A 14,021-nucleotide genomic window follows, 5' to 3' on the forward strand; every position below is an offset into this window, starting at 1 on the left:
TCGCCGATCGCGAATCACCATTCTATTTATTCACACAGAAATATCCGACCGTATCGCGATGAACGAGCTGTCGTCTAATCGGATTAATTTTCTGTCGCAGGCACCAAATTTCTGTGCAGCGAGGTGATAGCGTTAATAAGGAGCGAGGTGGACGACATCTGCTTGCAAATCATAAACTTCGAGGATCTGAGCTCCCAACCACCTCCACAGCCTGCAATTCCGCCCCCAAGCCAGACCAACAACAGGCTCGTCACACGCTGTAAGTTTCAATTTCTTTTTCTCCTTTTCCCTTCCCATCCCCCTACCGTTTCTCATTTGCCAGCCATGCTCGCTCATTTTCACGAAATCCATGTAAATTTCACGTTCAATTTACGTTCAGGCAGCTCGTTGTTGCGCGATACTTATTTTCTCGCGTGAAACAACCCCTTAACCCCGCCGTGATCTTCGATCCGACTATACGTTCAACGTTTCTGGGCCAAAAAATCAGCGAACGTGTACACTTATTCAACATAAATACAATTACGGAGAACGTACGATTAAATAAACGACACCCAGTGCTCTCTAGGGATTTCTCAAGCCTCGAATAGTGGAGCGCGATTCAAATTCAAAAAATATATACAAGGATATTAACCTTAAATCAAACGTTAAATGTATAATTTTTAAATGAGAAACTTTCGTATATTGGAGGGATAATTTTGAAATTCAAATTGGGGCTCTCTCCATGGTCCGCCGTCCGAGGGTTAACGCGTTCACTGTCATCGGCGTGTTCTAAATAATTCTAATTATATCGTGGCGGTCAACGCGTCGCTTACAAAATATCAGATGCTTGTTAACGATAACAAAATGATGTAACTCTCTGGTGTTTGTGTGTGTGTTGCAATTTGTCGTACGGGCTAGTTACACGGGAACGAAAGCACTTTCGATCCCTCGTACGTTTCTGTTTGTCCTATTTAATAACACAGACGTTTGTTCTATTCTCTGTGTGTTATGCGTGTGTGGTTTTTTTTTTTTTTCTCTCGCTTTGCATTCGTTGTGCAACGCCGAGGACACTAGGTCACGTAGTTAAGTGTGAACGCGGGGTGTGTCTGTAGGAGCGTACTTGGAGCACGGCGTGACCTTCCTTGCCGCAGACTGACGTTAGAAAGGTGCTTGTAAAAATTACCACCGAGCCTCTTTTTCCCTTTTCTCTTTTTTTCTTTCATCTCTTCTTCATCCGGTAGAATGCAATACACATCAGTCGGATTCTTTTCACCGGGCCAGGCTAATGAAATTCCACCGGAAGCGAATCACTAAGCTTCCTTTTCCGTCGGTCCCCTGTCTGCTCGCGATTAAAAACCTAATTTCACACGAAACCGATTATCTCGGCCGATTAAACCGTCCAACAGATTGATCGGATGATGGGGCTCGGGCTAAGTAAATCGACGGAATTAATCTGGCAAGATTTCATTTTTCGTAACCGGATTTTTCATCGTTTTATCGAGTAACCAGAGAAGAACAATCGATTTCCATGTGTTTGCCTTTCGAAAGGATATATTATTCCGTATAGGGACCTGTGTTAATGGTGTTTATATTATCATGGTAAGCAGGAAAATATTTTTCTATTTCACACCTTACTTTATGTACCACGGAGGTCAACGATGCCCGCTGCCTTAAATGTAATACAATCGAATAATTAACACGTTGATTGCTACGTCATCCATATCTGGGTCACGCTTGAATTTCCATAAGAATCCATTATCCATATTATACGGAACTCTCTTACCTAATTAGAAGTACATCGATAGTAGCCACTTGAAACTATAGATAATAGTTCAGATAATGTCTGACTACACATGTCCATTCTCAACAGTGACAGTCACCGTCAACGTTATAGTACGTCATACCACTAGATATGCCCGTATCTACTGTGGCGGTCAACGCGTTAACTACCACGGTGTATTAAATGCTTTTGATTATAACCCTGTTCGCGGTACTATTTATCTAAAGATAATCGTGATCCATTAACGCCTCGTATCCGAAGGGATATCATAAATCACTTTTTAAGAGGGAAACACAAGCGCTCTAGTTTGCTGATTTTTACCGGGGAAAGTGTGCTTCGAGCGCAGTCTCGCGAGCACCCTTCGCATAATTAAATACGCTGGAATTAATTGAAATAATTATCTTCGTAATAGGAAAGTGCAACAATGGAATTTAACCTATCATGCTGATTAATATCCCTCGCGGATTCTCGTTTGAAAAAACTAGGGCACACAGATTTTCTTTTCTATTTTCTTGTCCGATACCCGCGTTCGTCAGTATCGTTGAAATTCCAGAAAAAAATGAAAAGAAACAAGAGTAAGCGTTAGTCCTTGACAGTTCGCAAACAACATCGTATTTGCGCGCAGTATAAATAGTGAGCCGTCGTGGAAGCACGTGTCGTCGAAGAATCAATTGATAGCGAACGCCTTTGCGTTTCCCACCGCACTAAATCTATCCGGCGAGGACAGCCGAGCATGGAGAAGACGAAACGCACGGTTAACGCCGACATTCCGTCGTCAAGTTTCGTGTCCTGTATGCATATAGCTTCCCTGCGGACACGAAGCTCGCCGAGGATCATTATTTCCTACTGCGCCAATCGGTATAAGACAGCTTCGTGGACATTCAGGGCCAGTTTCTCGACAATCTTGCTATTTAACACACGGGTAGAAGCGGTTTCGCGGCGGCAGGGATGATTGCTGGAATCCGAGATCGAGGTCAGATTTGACCGCATAATGAGCTCTCGTTAAATATATTTCTCGTACTTTATATACATTATCGTGTCGTCGCGTTTCCTACCCAGAACTCGATGCATCCAATTTTCTTTTCAAATTTTCCATTTTTGCATCCGATTATCAGGGCGGATGAAAAATTATTTCTGCTCGATGGATATGGTTAACAATCGCACGGAGTTCATTGCTAATTACGTTAACGACGTTTTGCATTAACTTCGGAATAGCCGGGCGTGTTGAGGCAGTGCACACGCAAAGGAGGAAGAGACGCGTGGTCACGTTTTATATCTGGAGTGTTCGCGAAAGTATTTTTAGAATGACGCCGCAGAACAGTCGCTGGACGTGTGTGGCGCGCCTAACAGTTAACCCTGACCCGGTAATAAATGTTATACCCCCGTATAGGAAGCTATAGACACCCCTTTTCCCACCCGACGCTTGATAAATCCACCCTCAACCCTTGCGGACGAATCAACCGATGCTTACAGCGCTTGCTACGTAAGATCGTTTATTAAAATGGACACGAAGCTGTCGTTAAACGATCAAGTAACACCTTCTGTTTCCTTCTATTTTTTTTTTTTTTTTATATTTTTCTTTATAGGATATCGCGATATTTCACCGAAGAAACCACGATCCGTCGCTCGTTGGCAAACAATTTTTAATTAAACTCGATCGTTTTCAATGGACAACCCTTCGAACTTTGATGGAAAACTTTGCTTCGATATTCGTTTCGATGATTACTCTATTCTCGTGTTTGTGCCTGTTGTTTCTTTTCCCACGAATTCAATTTCCGTTTGGTGTACAATTTTCTTTGATCAACGATACGTTGGATCTTTTCAATTTTTTTCGTCTTCGATAAATTAGCAACACCCTTTCGCGTTTTCCTTCTAGAATCTCTAAAAGATATTGTATTTTTGTAAACGAGGTTCAACGACTCGAGTTTGGCTGAAAATCAAAGAACTTTACGCCGAATCGTTCTGGCGACGATTTAACCGTGTGTGTAACGATATATAGAGAATTTTCTGCCGTTTATTTGGATCGAATACTTTTAGTTTGATATTTGTCGTCAGTCGTCGCTTGACTAGCTATTTCTCGACAATTTCTCCCAGCGATATCGTCGCCCATTTCTAGACTACTGTGTTTGCCGCTTCATGATCCCATTTCCTTTTGCTTCGTTGAAAGTTTGTTTAATCCAACCGGTGGCTAACTTCGTAAACTCACTGGAGTCCTATACTGTTCGTTGAGAAAAATATATTGCGCAAAGTAACACGTGGAAAACTCTGCGATGGAATATTCTACCGTGAAAAATATCATCTCGAGAGTACTGTAACTACTAAATAACTAAACAGTAGCGTGTATAACTGAAAAAGCTTCGGTGTATTAACCTTAGAATGGCGAAGTTGCGGTGCTTTGATTATCAAATGTTTCCATATTTTAATCTTAATTTTGCAATCTTAGAGAAGAAAACGTTTACAATTACAATTCATAGACAACGAGTTTACAAGCTTTTTTCCTTCGTTTATATTTGAAATTTTGCTAGTAATGTAAGTGAACTCGTTTGAATTTGTAAAAATATAAAAGCAATTTGAACGATATAAAATTGAAAAATTATTGGATTTGAAGCTCGCCCGTGAAGGATACGTTTATTTTCGCAATATATATTTTCTCTGGTGCGTAGTTGGCAGTTTTTACTAACAATCACTAATAAGATTCAATGACGTTGACTCGAGCAGTCGACAGGGCAAGGGCGTCCTTTCGTGCCGGTCTATCCAGGACTGGTGTCGTTGGTCCGCCAAGGGTCAGGAATCGACCAAGAAACACGACCAACTTACCTCATCGACTTGCTGACGGGACCATCCTCGACGAGGACGCCTCTGAGAACTGGTGAGTCCTGGAATTTTCAATATTTCCTTCTTAAATCACTTACATCCATTCTGCAGTCGTAATTAGAACGAACGACGAAATCATCTGATATTTTTTTTTCCTATTGTTAATTGCCAGTAGAAAATACTAAAAGAACCATGTAGTTGCTATGCTATACTGCACCATTATAGGCATGCTATAAATTTATATACAAAATCTGACTGGTGTAAATAGAATTATTGTAGAAATTATTCTGTCTCTGATAACCCATACCGATCAACCTGATGAGTTATAAATATAACGTTACATAAAAGGTACACCGTGTACCGTTAATAGATAGGACGAGAGCAGTTGCAACTGAATTTTAATGTAATTCGCGGTGCTTGCCGATTCAGAGGTGTTTTTTTTTTTTTTTTTTTTTTTTTTCTAGTTTTCACCTCGTGAAAGGGGTTGCGCGATGATTTGTCGTACTGCGGTGTTGTACAGAAGCCAATTAAGAAACTGACGAAGCTGACCTAACTAAGTACACTCGGTTCGTTAATGATACACTGCATTGTTCTGCACGCGTATCTCTAGGACGATGCTGGCATTCTCGCGAACGTCAAATGCCCTTTTCGATACCCTTGTTAACCCCTGTCACGATTTTCTTCGTCTAATCGATCCCTGTATACCCTGTTCACCAATTGCCAATAGGAATCTCGAGTGGTTTAATCCGTTGCTATTCCGGATTGAATTTTTGGCAAACTAGGAAATGTTCAATTAGAGGATCATTTGGAGACTTCGATTTTTGAAATATGTTTTTTAGGTTCATCTATTTTTCGATTTTCATCTAAATGGCATTCGATTCAGAAAATATTTGCATGCACTCTGTTGGGAAGATCGGAAATATTATTTTAAAAAAATGCTTTCTCACGGTGCATACGACGATTGCCAAAATACACACTTTTCGTCGCACGGCATTTTGTTTTCCCAACGTGGGAAAAACACAGCAATCCATTCTAAACGATCGAAACCAGACGCGAGATCAAATATTGGCAGTCGCCCGAGTAAACAGTAGCTCCATTTGCTACTATCGAATTGATTAAGGGGTTTCGTAAACAACCCTCGTACGTAACCCTCTCGTATGAATGGATCATGAGTCAAGGAACGTGTTTCCTTTCTCCTATTTTCGAATAAATGGATCCTCATATTTTTTCCGTCCGCGAAAGATTTATTTATTTGTTTAGCACGACGTCTCGATCTTATTGAAGATAACGTAAGAGATAATAAGTTATCGGGTTTGTATCTGAAAATCAACCGAGGACTACATTTGCCGTGACAATAGCGGCTGAGATAGTCCGAAAATAATTCGAAGATGTTTCTCGACGCGCGACGTTCCGGACGAAAGCGAGTTTCGCACGCGAAAGGATCCCAACGACATAAACAAGCGGTCCCGGAACCGGGAAGCACGTGGAACGACAGAGAATAATGCGATCGAGACTACGACCTTGCGAGGATTTCCTCTCTTCAAGGTGAACGCTATCCGTTTGCTCTCGACACGCAACGATCAGCTATCAGAGGAGCGATGGTTCAAAGTTCGCTAAGAGCGGCGTAAAGTCGGCGGTAGCGTTCCAAACGCGAAGAAAGTTTAAGAAAATTTTCTAACGAAAGAGTTTTATAGAAGAAAAATTTTTGAAGAAACAGAGTTCAATTTAGAAAACGAAGATAATATAATTGTGGCTCTCTTCATGGTCCGCCGTCTTGGGGTTCGCTCCATGGTCCGCCATTTCTGTAATTTCTGAATCCCACATAAATTTTCTCATGCACCGCCAGTAAGGGGGGCCGCGATCTTGCCCCCAGGTTCGGCTTACCTATACTCATGAAATAACGAAAAAAACAAAAAAATTCTGTAATTTCTGAATCCTTGATTAAATGTACAATTTTTAAATGAAAGAGTTTTATAGATAGAACAATAATTTTTAAGGGAACAGTGTGCAATTTAGAAAAGGAAAGTAATATAATTGCGGCTCTCTCCATGGTCCGCCCTTTCTCTGATTTCTCAATCCTTGAACAATCCTTTCATATATTAGAAGATTAATTTTTGAGAGAACAGTATGCAATTTAGAAAAGGAAAATAATATAATCGCGGCACTCTCCATGGTTCGTCTCTAATTTCTCAATCCGATTATGCAATTTGCAGCTTCGTTCTACTAATGAATTATTGATAAATCAAATTTCCGGTGCCTTTATGATAAATGCGTCAATCGTTGGAGCCAACTGATGTTCAATCCCGTGACTCGATTAAAGCTGTAGCTTAACGATGACAAAGAGGAATGTCCCGGTTTTGCCATACGCTTCAAGGTGAACCATACTGAACACGCAACGTCGCGGTATCGAGATTGAAAAACGAGCAGGTGAACGCGACAAGGCTATTCGGAAGGAACAGAAACGCATTTCCCTCCTCTTACATCGGCTCGAGCTTTCGCTTAAACCACTTAAACGTCAGGATTTTAATGAGACCTAGATCATCCACGGTTCGCCCTTCGAGCACCTTTCGAAACTCCTTGAACGAATGCAAATAGCAATGGGTACGCATAAAACGGTGTATGGAACAACAACGAAAAAGTTCGGTTTGTCTTAAAGTACCATCGTCGATCACGCTTGGAAATAAGCTTACGCTTCTTGAATTCCGAATTCCGTCGATGATTCTCCGTTATATCGTTAATAACGAAAGAATTATTAGATCGTTAAGAATTGGTTATCGCGCAACATTCATCAATTAAATCCATCGTTATGGCTCTTTTGTTAGATGACCGAACTCCGTCGAGTGTTTCGCCGATGATACGGCCTATGAATTCTTTCAAGGTAATGTGTGTTTTCTTCCCTTCTCATAGGGGAAAGCTTAATTCGGTATTAAATAGATCGTTCACCCTTATTTCGTTAGAAAATAGAACGTCAGAAGGTCGGAGTTTCGTGTATAATCTCCGTAACCAAAAGTGTCACAAAGGAATTAAAAGCTCTTAAACAGGACGCCTTTGAAAACCGATTTAAAAGGGGTTCATGCAAGTCGTCTCTTTCAACGATCCGTGAAAAGACAGGGGCGTCGCGTGAATAAACGCGCCTGTGAATGAACCAGTTAAGCAAGTGCGAGAGAAGAAAAAGAGGAGAAAAAGAAAAGCCGCTGAAGAGGATATGAATGAAGGTGTTCAGGCTCAAAGATTTTATCTCGGTTTAAGGAGCGTGCATGACCATGATACCATTCGAAAGCTGCATTAAGCTGCAAGTAAAGCGTTGTCACGCTTCCATCACGATCCCGGACGGGTCATTTTTCGACCAGAAATTGGACTGAATTTTTTTTCTACTTTCGTACACACGCGACATTTTCCGTGGAAAAATAAACTGAAACAAAAGAGAAACGAATTAATTAAATGAAAAATACGTTGCTCCAAATAAGACTAGGGTTGGTAATTCAAGGTGTACTTGTAGTTGGCTTTCGAGAATCGAAGTTGGGAATAGTTTCTACTTTCCAGATTAGAAACATCCTTCCAAGTTGATTTTCCTAGGATTTTGTTGATTTCCTTAAGGGAGATTGAAGAAATCCACGTTTCCTCTTTCGTTTCAACAAGTTTTCCCCTGACTATATATATTTCGATTCTTCTGAATAACAAGTACTTAAGCGTAGCGGGTACATTTCAATGACAAATTATTCCGAAATTGTAGAATAAGAACGATAATAATTTACTGGTAAACGAAATGTTCCACTTTTCTATCGAGCCACATTACAGTCCTGTTTTCAGAGTCCTTCGCGTGTGAACACGCACTCACCAATTCTAAGGAGCAAAGTGTTTCGTTCGGTATGCGATTAAGAAGAAATGGCAAAACGAAATCTTTTCCCAGGTCAAAGCAATTTTATCGATATATACCTAATAGAAATAGGCTTGGTTCTCGGTTTCACCTTCGTTTCTTCGTTTAACCCTCGAAAAGCGCAGTCTGGGTCAATCGAGACTCGAACTTACAGTTAAATGTGTGATATTAATACGAAGCAGTTTCATATATTAGGAGAATAACTAAAGAAACAGCGAAAAATTTAGAAAATGAAAAGGATATTAAATTAAAATTGGGGCTCTCTCCATGGTCCGTCGTCCGAAGGTTGAAATTGATAATTTTGATAACAATTACATATGTGTTCATCGGCAAAATAAATTGGAAGTTATACTATCTTAGAAAATGGAACTAACATGAAATATAAAATTGAATTAAAATTGGAGCACTCTCCATGGTCCGCCATTCGGTGGTTAAAACAGTGTTTTCTGTACGTAGCAATAAATACTGTTTAGAATGGTGCAGAAATAAAATGAATTAGCGGGTATTAAACTTAAGGACGTTTAAACGTAAAATTGTTAATTAAGAGGTCGTAAAGGAACGGTCGCTTCTATAGAAAAACGGCCAGGATGAAGCGCGTGCAAATGGGATTTTGTTTTAAAGCCATGGAAATTCATTAAACGCACTAGCGTGCGAAAGTAGGGTGGACAGGGTGGATCACGAAAAGGCGGTAAAAAAAATTGTAATTCATTAGCTATTCTTCTAATATACCTACACTGGCTGATTAAAACCATGAATATTTAACACTGACTGTAGTGTTCCGCAAAACGTGAATCAGTGAGCAATGTCTAACCTTCCCTGTAGGTGTTTTCTAACCCTTTACCTGGAAGACTTATACAAAATTCTTGGCCAAGAAACAGCACGAACGAGTAAATAAAGATTACAATGTTAAAGAAAAAAAAAAAAATGAATTTTGGAATCACTGGAACGGAATAATGACGTTAAAGCTAAACATTTGATGCATATACGTATCTGACGTGAAAAAGAGATCAGGCGAGGTGCGAATACTTTTCCAATTAAAACTTCACGCCAATTAGTCGGCTGCTCGTCGCCAGGTCGAAAATTTCAATCGTTCCCATTTTTCGCTGCATCGATCAACGTTGACGATTAACGAAATTCCACGGAATGTAAACTTGGGGCCGACACGGCAGCTGCCAAAAAAGATGCACGCTCGGGACTCGCGGCGATGAATCATACCGGGTTTATCATGCAAATGCGCGACAGCAATTTACCACTTTTTAGACACGTAAATTCCTTGAACCCACCCAACAATAGCGTGCAATAACGCCGCAAGGTGAAGTTGCACCCGGCTGAAAAAAAAAAAAAAAAGAAAAAAGAAAAAGAGAGCGGCCGGAACTGTGACGCCGGTGGTTGGTCGGTAGAGTCGAAGGAAAGAGAGGAAAAAAAAAGAAAGTATACACCGCGGTAGTCCATTATGTGGATCTATTTGTATTACGAAATCACTCTGTCAACACGCTGGCCGACGAGGAATCGATGTCAGGGTTGCCTAGTCGCCGTAAAACGTCGATAAATCTAGCGAGTTTTTAACGCGGTTTCGATCCTACCCGGCAAGTTCAACCCCTTGCACCACTTGGTGTATCAAAGGACGCAATAATTAGCGGAGGATGTATTTTAATTCCCTAAGGGGAGAAAGATTTCCTGGCGATATTTTTCTTTCTCCTTCGCGTCTCGGATAAATCGTTTAGCGACTTCGGTCTGAATCACTCGCAGCACCGATTCGACCCCCTCGATGCATACAAACGTTTGTTCGTAGACGAACCGGCGCTACCGAGATAGTAGGAACGAGAAGAGGGTTGATTTGTTTTTCCCTTGATAAATGTACGTCGACGGTCGTGCCGTTACGAGAGAGTCCCGAGCGGCGCGAGGAAAATTCTCATTACGCGTTCGAAATGTTTGGAAATGTTCCAAACGAAACTACCCTGAACTTGCCCATCCCTCTTCCCACCCTAACAACGCTGATGCAAGCTCTCCTATGTCCTCTCGAACAGGGCTCGCAATCGCGCCCCCGAAGGTCCTCGAATCGATTAATCTAATCTTCTAACGATTTTCAAAATTCATCGTCTTCCAAAGATGAAATTTCAATCGAAGAACTTGGAATAGTTAACGGCGAAATAAAAATTTTAAGAAGAACCTTCTGAAGGCTCACACGAGCCATTGAAATCTCCGCGGACAAGACGCCAGAGACATCGGATGCTTTTTCCAGAACAAGAACAGAATATCAAACAAGAGCTCTCAGGAACCTGCGACACCTTCAACTTCCTAAACTGTCCGCAGATGCTTGCTCGCGACAGCCCCGAGCTAATTGAATAGCAAACAAGTGTTACCAGTCGCAGTTCCGCTAAATAAAGTCCGGTTCGTTTACATTCTAGTTGCGGCGGCACGTCGGTCACGTCTTTCTGCATCGCGTTGCGGCTCGTCAGCTTCTGTATCGATTGCCAAGTCTGACCTAACACTGACATACTTCACTCGCCGTGTCTGACCTCTGTTCCGTATCGACCATTTGCCATAATCTTAAGATTTCCACGATGAAATCGTGGGACACTTTTGCCCCGGTCAATCCGAACGCGACCAAGCTCGACGCCCCGACGCCTCGACGCCGTCCGTTTTAATTATCAACCACGGTGGCTCCTCGACGACGACGACCGATGACTTTAAATAAAACAGAGAATAATATTCGCCTCGTATTTGTGTAACACCCGAATTTCATTTTCTTTCGATGGAATTTTGCAGAAGCGAGCAAACAATACACACGACGGCACGTTAAAGTTTATGATTACAGATTTGTAAGTTCTTATGGAATGGTTTTTCTTCATATTTTTTTGCCACGAGATTCCGTGGTCGAGCGACATTGGAATCGCTCCACGCTTTCCCCTTTCTGATGAAAATTCTTTTAGAAGATGTGCGTGCTGAGAATACCCAATCCAACCGTCGCAAATATAGCTTCGAAAAGAACTTGAATTACGTTTCTTCTCGCCCTCATTTTCGTCGATCTTTCAAAACTTTCACATACTTCTCTTAATGCGTTTGTTATTTGCACTTAGATATAAGGCTTAAACTTTTTTTATTCCGTACGATTTTTGTTTGGAAATTCGAATGCCTCGTTTTGTTAGATGTCTGGGTCACGGGTGACCTCGCCAGCACCGTTTGCGAGTTGGTCAGGAACGTTCTCTTTCGACTAATGGAACCGATATTTCTCTATTTTTCAGCCCACTAACATGTGGTTCACCTACAATGATGGAATCTTGGGGTCCTGCAAGGACTGGCACACCCCCGCCCGCTCTTCCAGCCCCGCCAGCTGGGGGCAACAATGGTGGTGCAACCGCAAACGTTGCACAGCACGGCACCACTGCGCCGATTGCCAGTCCCGAAGGGGTGAGCGACGTAAGTAAAAAAAAAAAATAAATAAATAAAATACTTAAGAGAATGAAACCCAGGACACTTGACGCGAAAAGAGTTTTAAACTTTTTCCATTATTTCCTCTTCGTGGCACAATGATTCCCCGTTATTTTTCTATTTTTGGAAGCAAAGGGGTTGAAAAGCGTAAGCTTAACAATCTTGAAGCACGTGCAACACGAAGCGCAGGGTTAGAGTACCATGCAAAGGTCACCCTAATGGCACGTATCTAAATACAATTGCAACCCGTGTACAGTTATTCCGTCGGAGGGATGAAGCAACCCTTAACGCCTACTCCTTCCACCAGTTTCGATTTCACCAGCAAATGACGGTTCAATATAATGAACGTTGGCCGAAACTAATAGAATCACCGAAACATACGGAATATTATTCATTCTCATGAGAGTTGTCCAATCTAGAAGATCGTTAGGTGTCTTTCCGATCATCGTCGACCCTATTTTTAGAATTTTATTACACCATTCTCCTAATCTTATTTAACCCTCTTGTCCCGTACACCTGCGTGTAGTATATGGGTTGAAACGTCGATTTTTCCATACGTTCGAAAACGAAAAAGAAAATCCAATGTTTCTCTTATTTATCGGATGATTTAATACATTGTACCATTATTATCTTCTGCCATCGCGAACGAGCCTTAGCCTTAAACCGTGCCCTCAACCCCGAAAGCAATTGCCCCTTCCACTGATCGCGGAGGGTAAATTCAAGTTGGATCGCGTGCAACCGCTTGAAAACACGTCCGGTATCGATCGTGTGTCGCAGGAGTGTACGCGATGCAAACGATATTCCAGCAGTGGCTGTGTCACGTGAAACGGAAGTCCGAGTCAAGGGTAGCTCGGAGTTAGTGGTGCGATGGTCGGTTAAACGGGATGCGATCGCGGTTCGTTCCAGGTCTCGCAGAAGTCTGGCATCTGGGATGGCTCGAACTTTCCGTCGACCGGAGGAGCGGAAGGACCGTCCCGAAGCGTTTCCCACGCCGCCAGTTTGGACGCGATCTCGAGGAGGGCGGTGAAACCGGAAGCGTCGAGGGCGCCCTGTCGCAGCCTCACCTGCAGCGTTTGTAAGTAGACTTCGTCTCACGACCGACCCGATTGCTCGTTTCTTCTTAATTTTCTTTTACTTTTTTTTCTTCTGTTCTCCCCAACCCTTTCTTTCTGTCGACGTTTCCTCGGTATTTCGTGGGTTGCCAATTTGACGTATTAGTTCGTATTTTGACTTTTTCTTTTTAATGCCCGATGAGACGTTTAGGTGTTCGCATCCGCAATCCTTTCGCTCTGTGATTACCATTTGTTTTTCTTTCTGTCTCTTTTTTTTCATAATTCTATAGAATAGGGTAGAAGATCGATGTCTTAAGTTAATTTTGCCTTTAGCTCAACTTCGCTTTCAAAACAAGAATAAAAAAAGCTCATCGAATCGAGTAACCTCCTCCTTTTTCGAAGCCAGTTTAAAAATACCTCGAAATTTTGATTTTGAAAATTAAAACCGAGCTACGGTTGTATCTAGACAAAATCACTTAGGAAATTGGTCTTCAAGGTTGGCGAAGTTGGCGAAGCTCACCCTGTTCTATATAATTAACTTTTCGTTTTGAACGTTCCTGGAACGTTCGATAGATCGATCGAATTCGATCGGTATCCAGGTTCGAACGACGCGTCGAGTGCGGATGTATGCGCGTTGCGGCGAAATCGCAATGAGACGACGTTGAAGATAATGCCGCCGCATGCGATGTTTCGTGTCGCGAATGTTGACAGATAGTGAACGCGCGTGTCTGTCTGTCCGTTTGCGAGCAGAAGCTATCATATGGTTGGTTAATCGTCGATGTTCGTGACGAAGGATTCGTTCGAAAGATCCGCAATTTTTTATTTTCATCGCTTTCGGGTGAAAATTGATTTCTTTCACCCTTCACAACAATTTTTCTCCTTTTAAATACATAAACTCTTCGGTCATTCGAAATTCAACAATTTCAAACGACGAAATTGCACTCGTCATTAGGAAGAATCGTTGCAATTTGACGAAGATTATAAACGATTTTTATTTCATCAATCAATGGCAGAATATTGAACTGTTCAGTAGACTCCTGATAAAATGTGGAAAATTGTTTTTTCGTCAGATTTTCTATGCAAATTG

The 14,021-nt window shown here is 41.8% G+C and overlaps 1 protein-coding gene across 15 annotated transcripts in view; it reads left to right on the top strand.

Annotated features, from left to right (window-relative positions):
• sei (potassium voltage-gated channel seizure) overlaps positions 1-14,021 on the top strand; it is a 91,504-nt gene that overhangs the window by 25,417 nt on the left and 52,066 nt on the right. For 9 of the 15 annotated variants that reach the window (XM_034324392.2, XM_034324393.2, XM_034324404.2 and 6 more), the window contains exons 3-6: positions 101-259; positions 4,454-4,628; positions 11,696-11,870; positions 12,789-12,957. In XM_034324392.2, the coding sequence (XP_034180283.2) occupies positions 101-259; positions 4,454-4,628; positions 11,696-11,870; positions 12,789-12,957 (678 nt within the window). The remainder of the gene's footprint in view (positions 1-100; positions 260-4,453; positions 4,629-11,695; positions 11,871-12,788; positions 12,958-14,021) is intronic. The other 6 variants (XM_034324395.2, XM_076689054.1, XM_076689055.1 and 3 more) reach the window with 4 other exon arrangements.

This window comes from Osmia lignaria, chromosome 7 (assembly GCF_051020975.1).
Source record: "Osmia lignaria lignaria isolate PbOS001 chromosome 7, iyOsmLign1, whole genome shotgun sequence".
Lineage (NCBI taxonomy): Eukaryota > Metazoa > Arthropoda > Insecta > Hymenoptera > Megachilidae > Osmia > Osmia lignaria.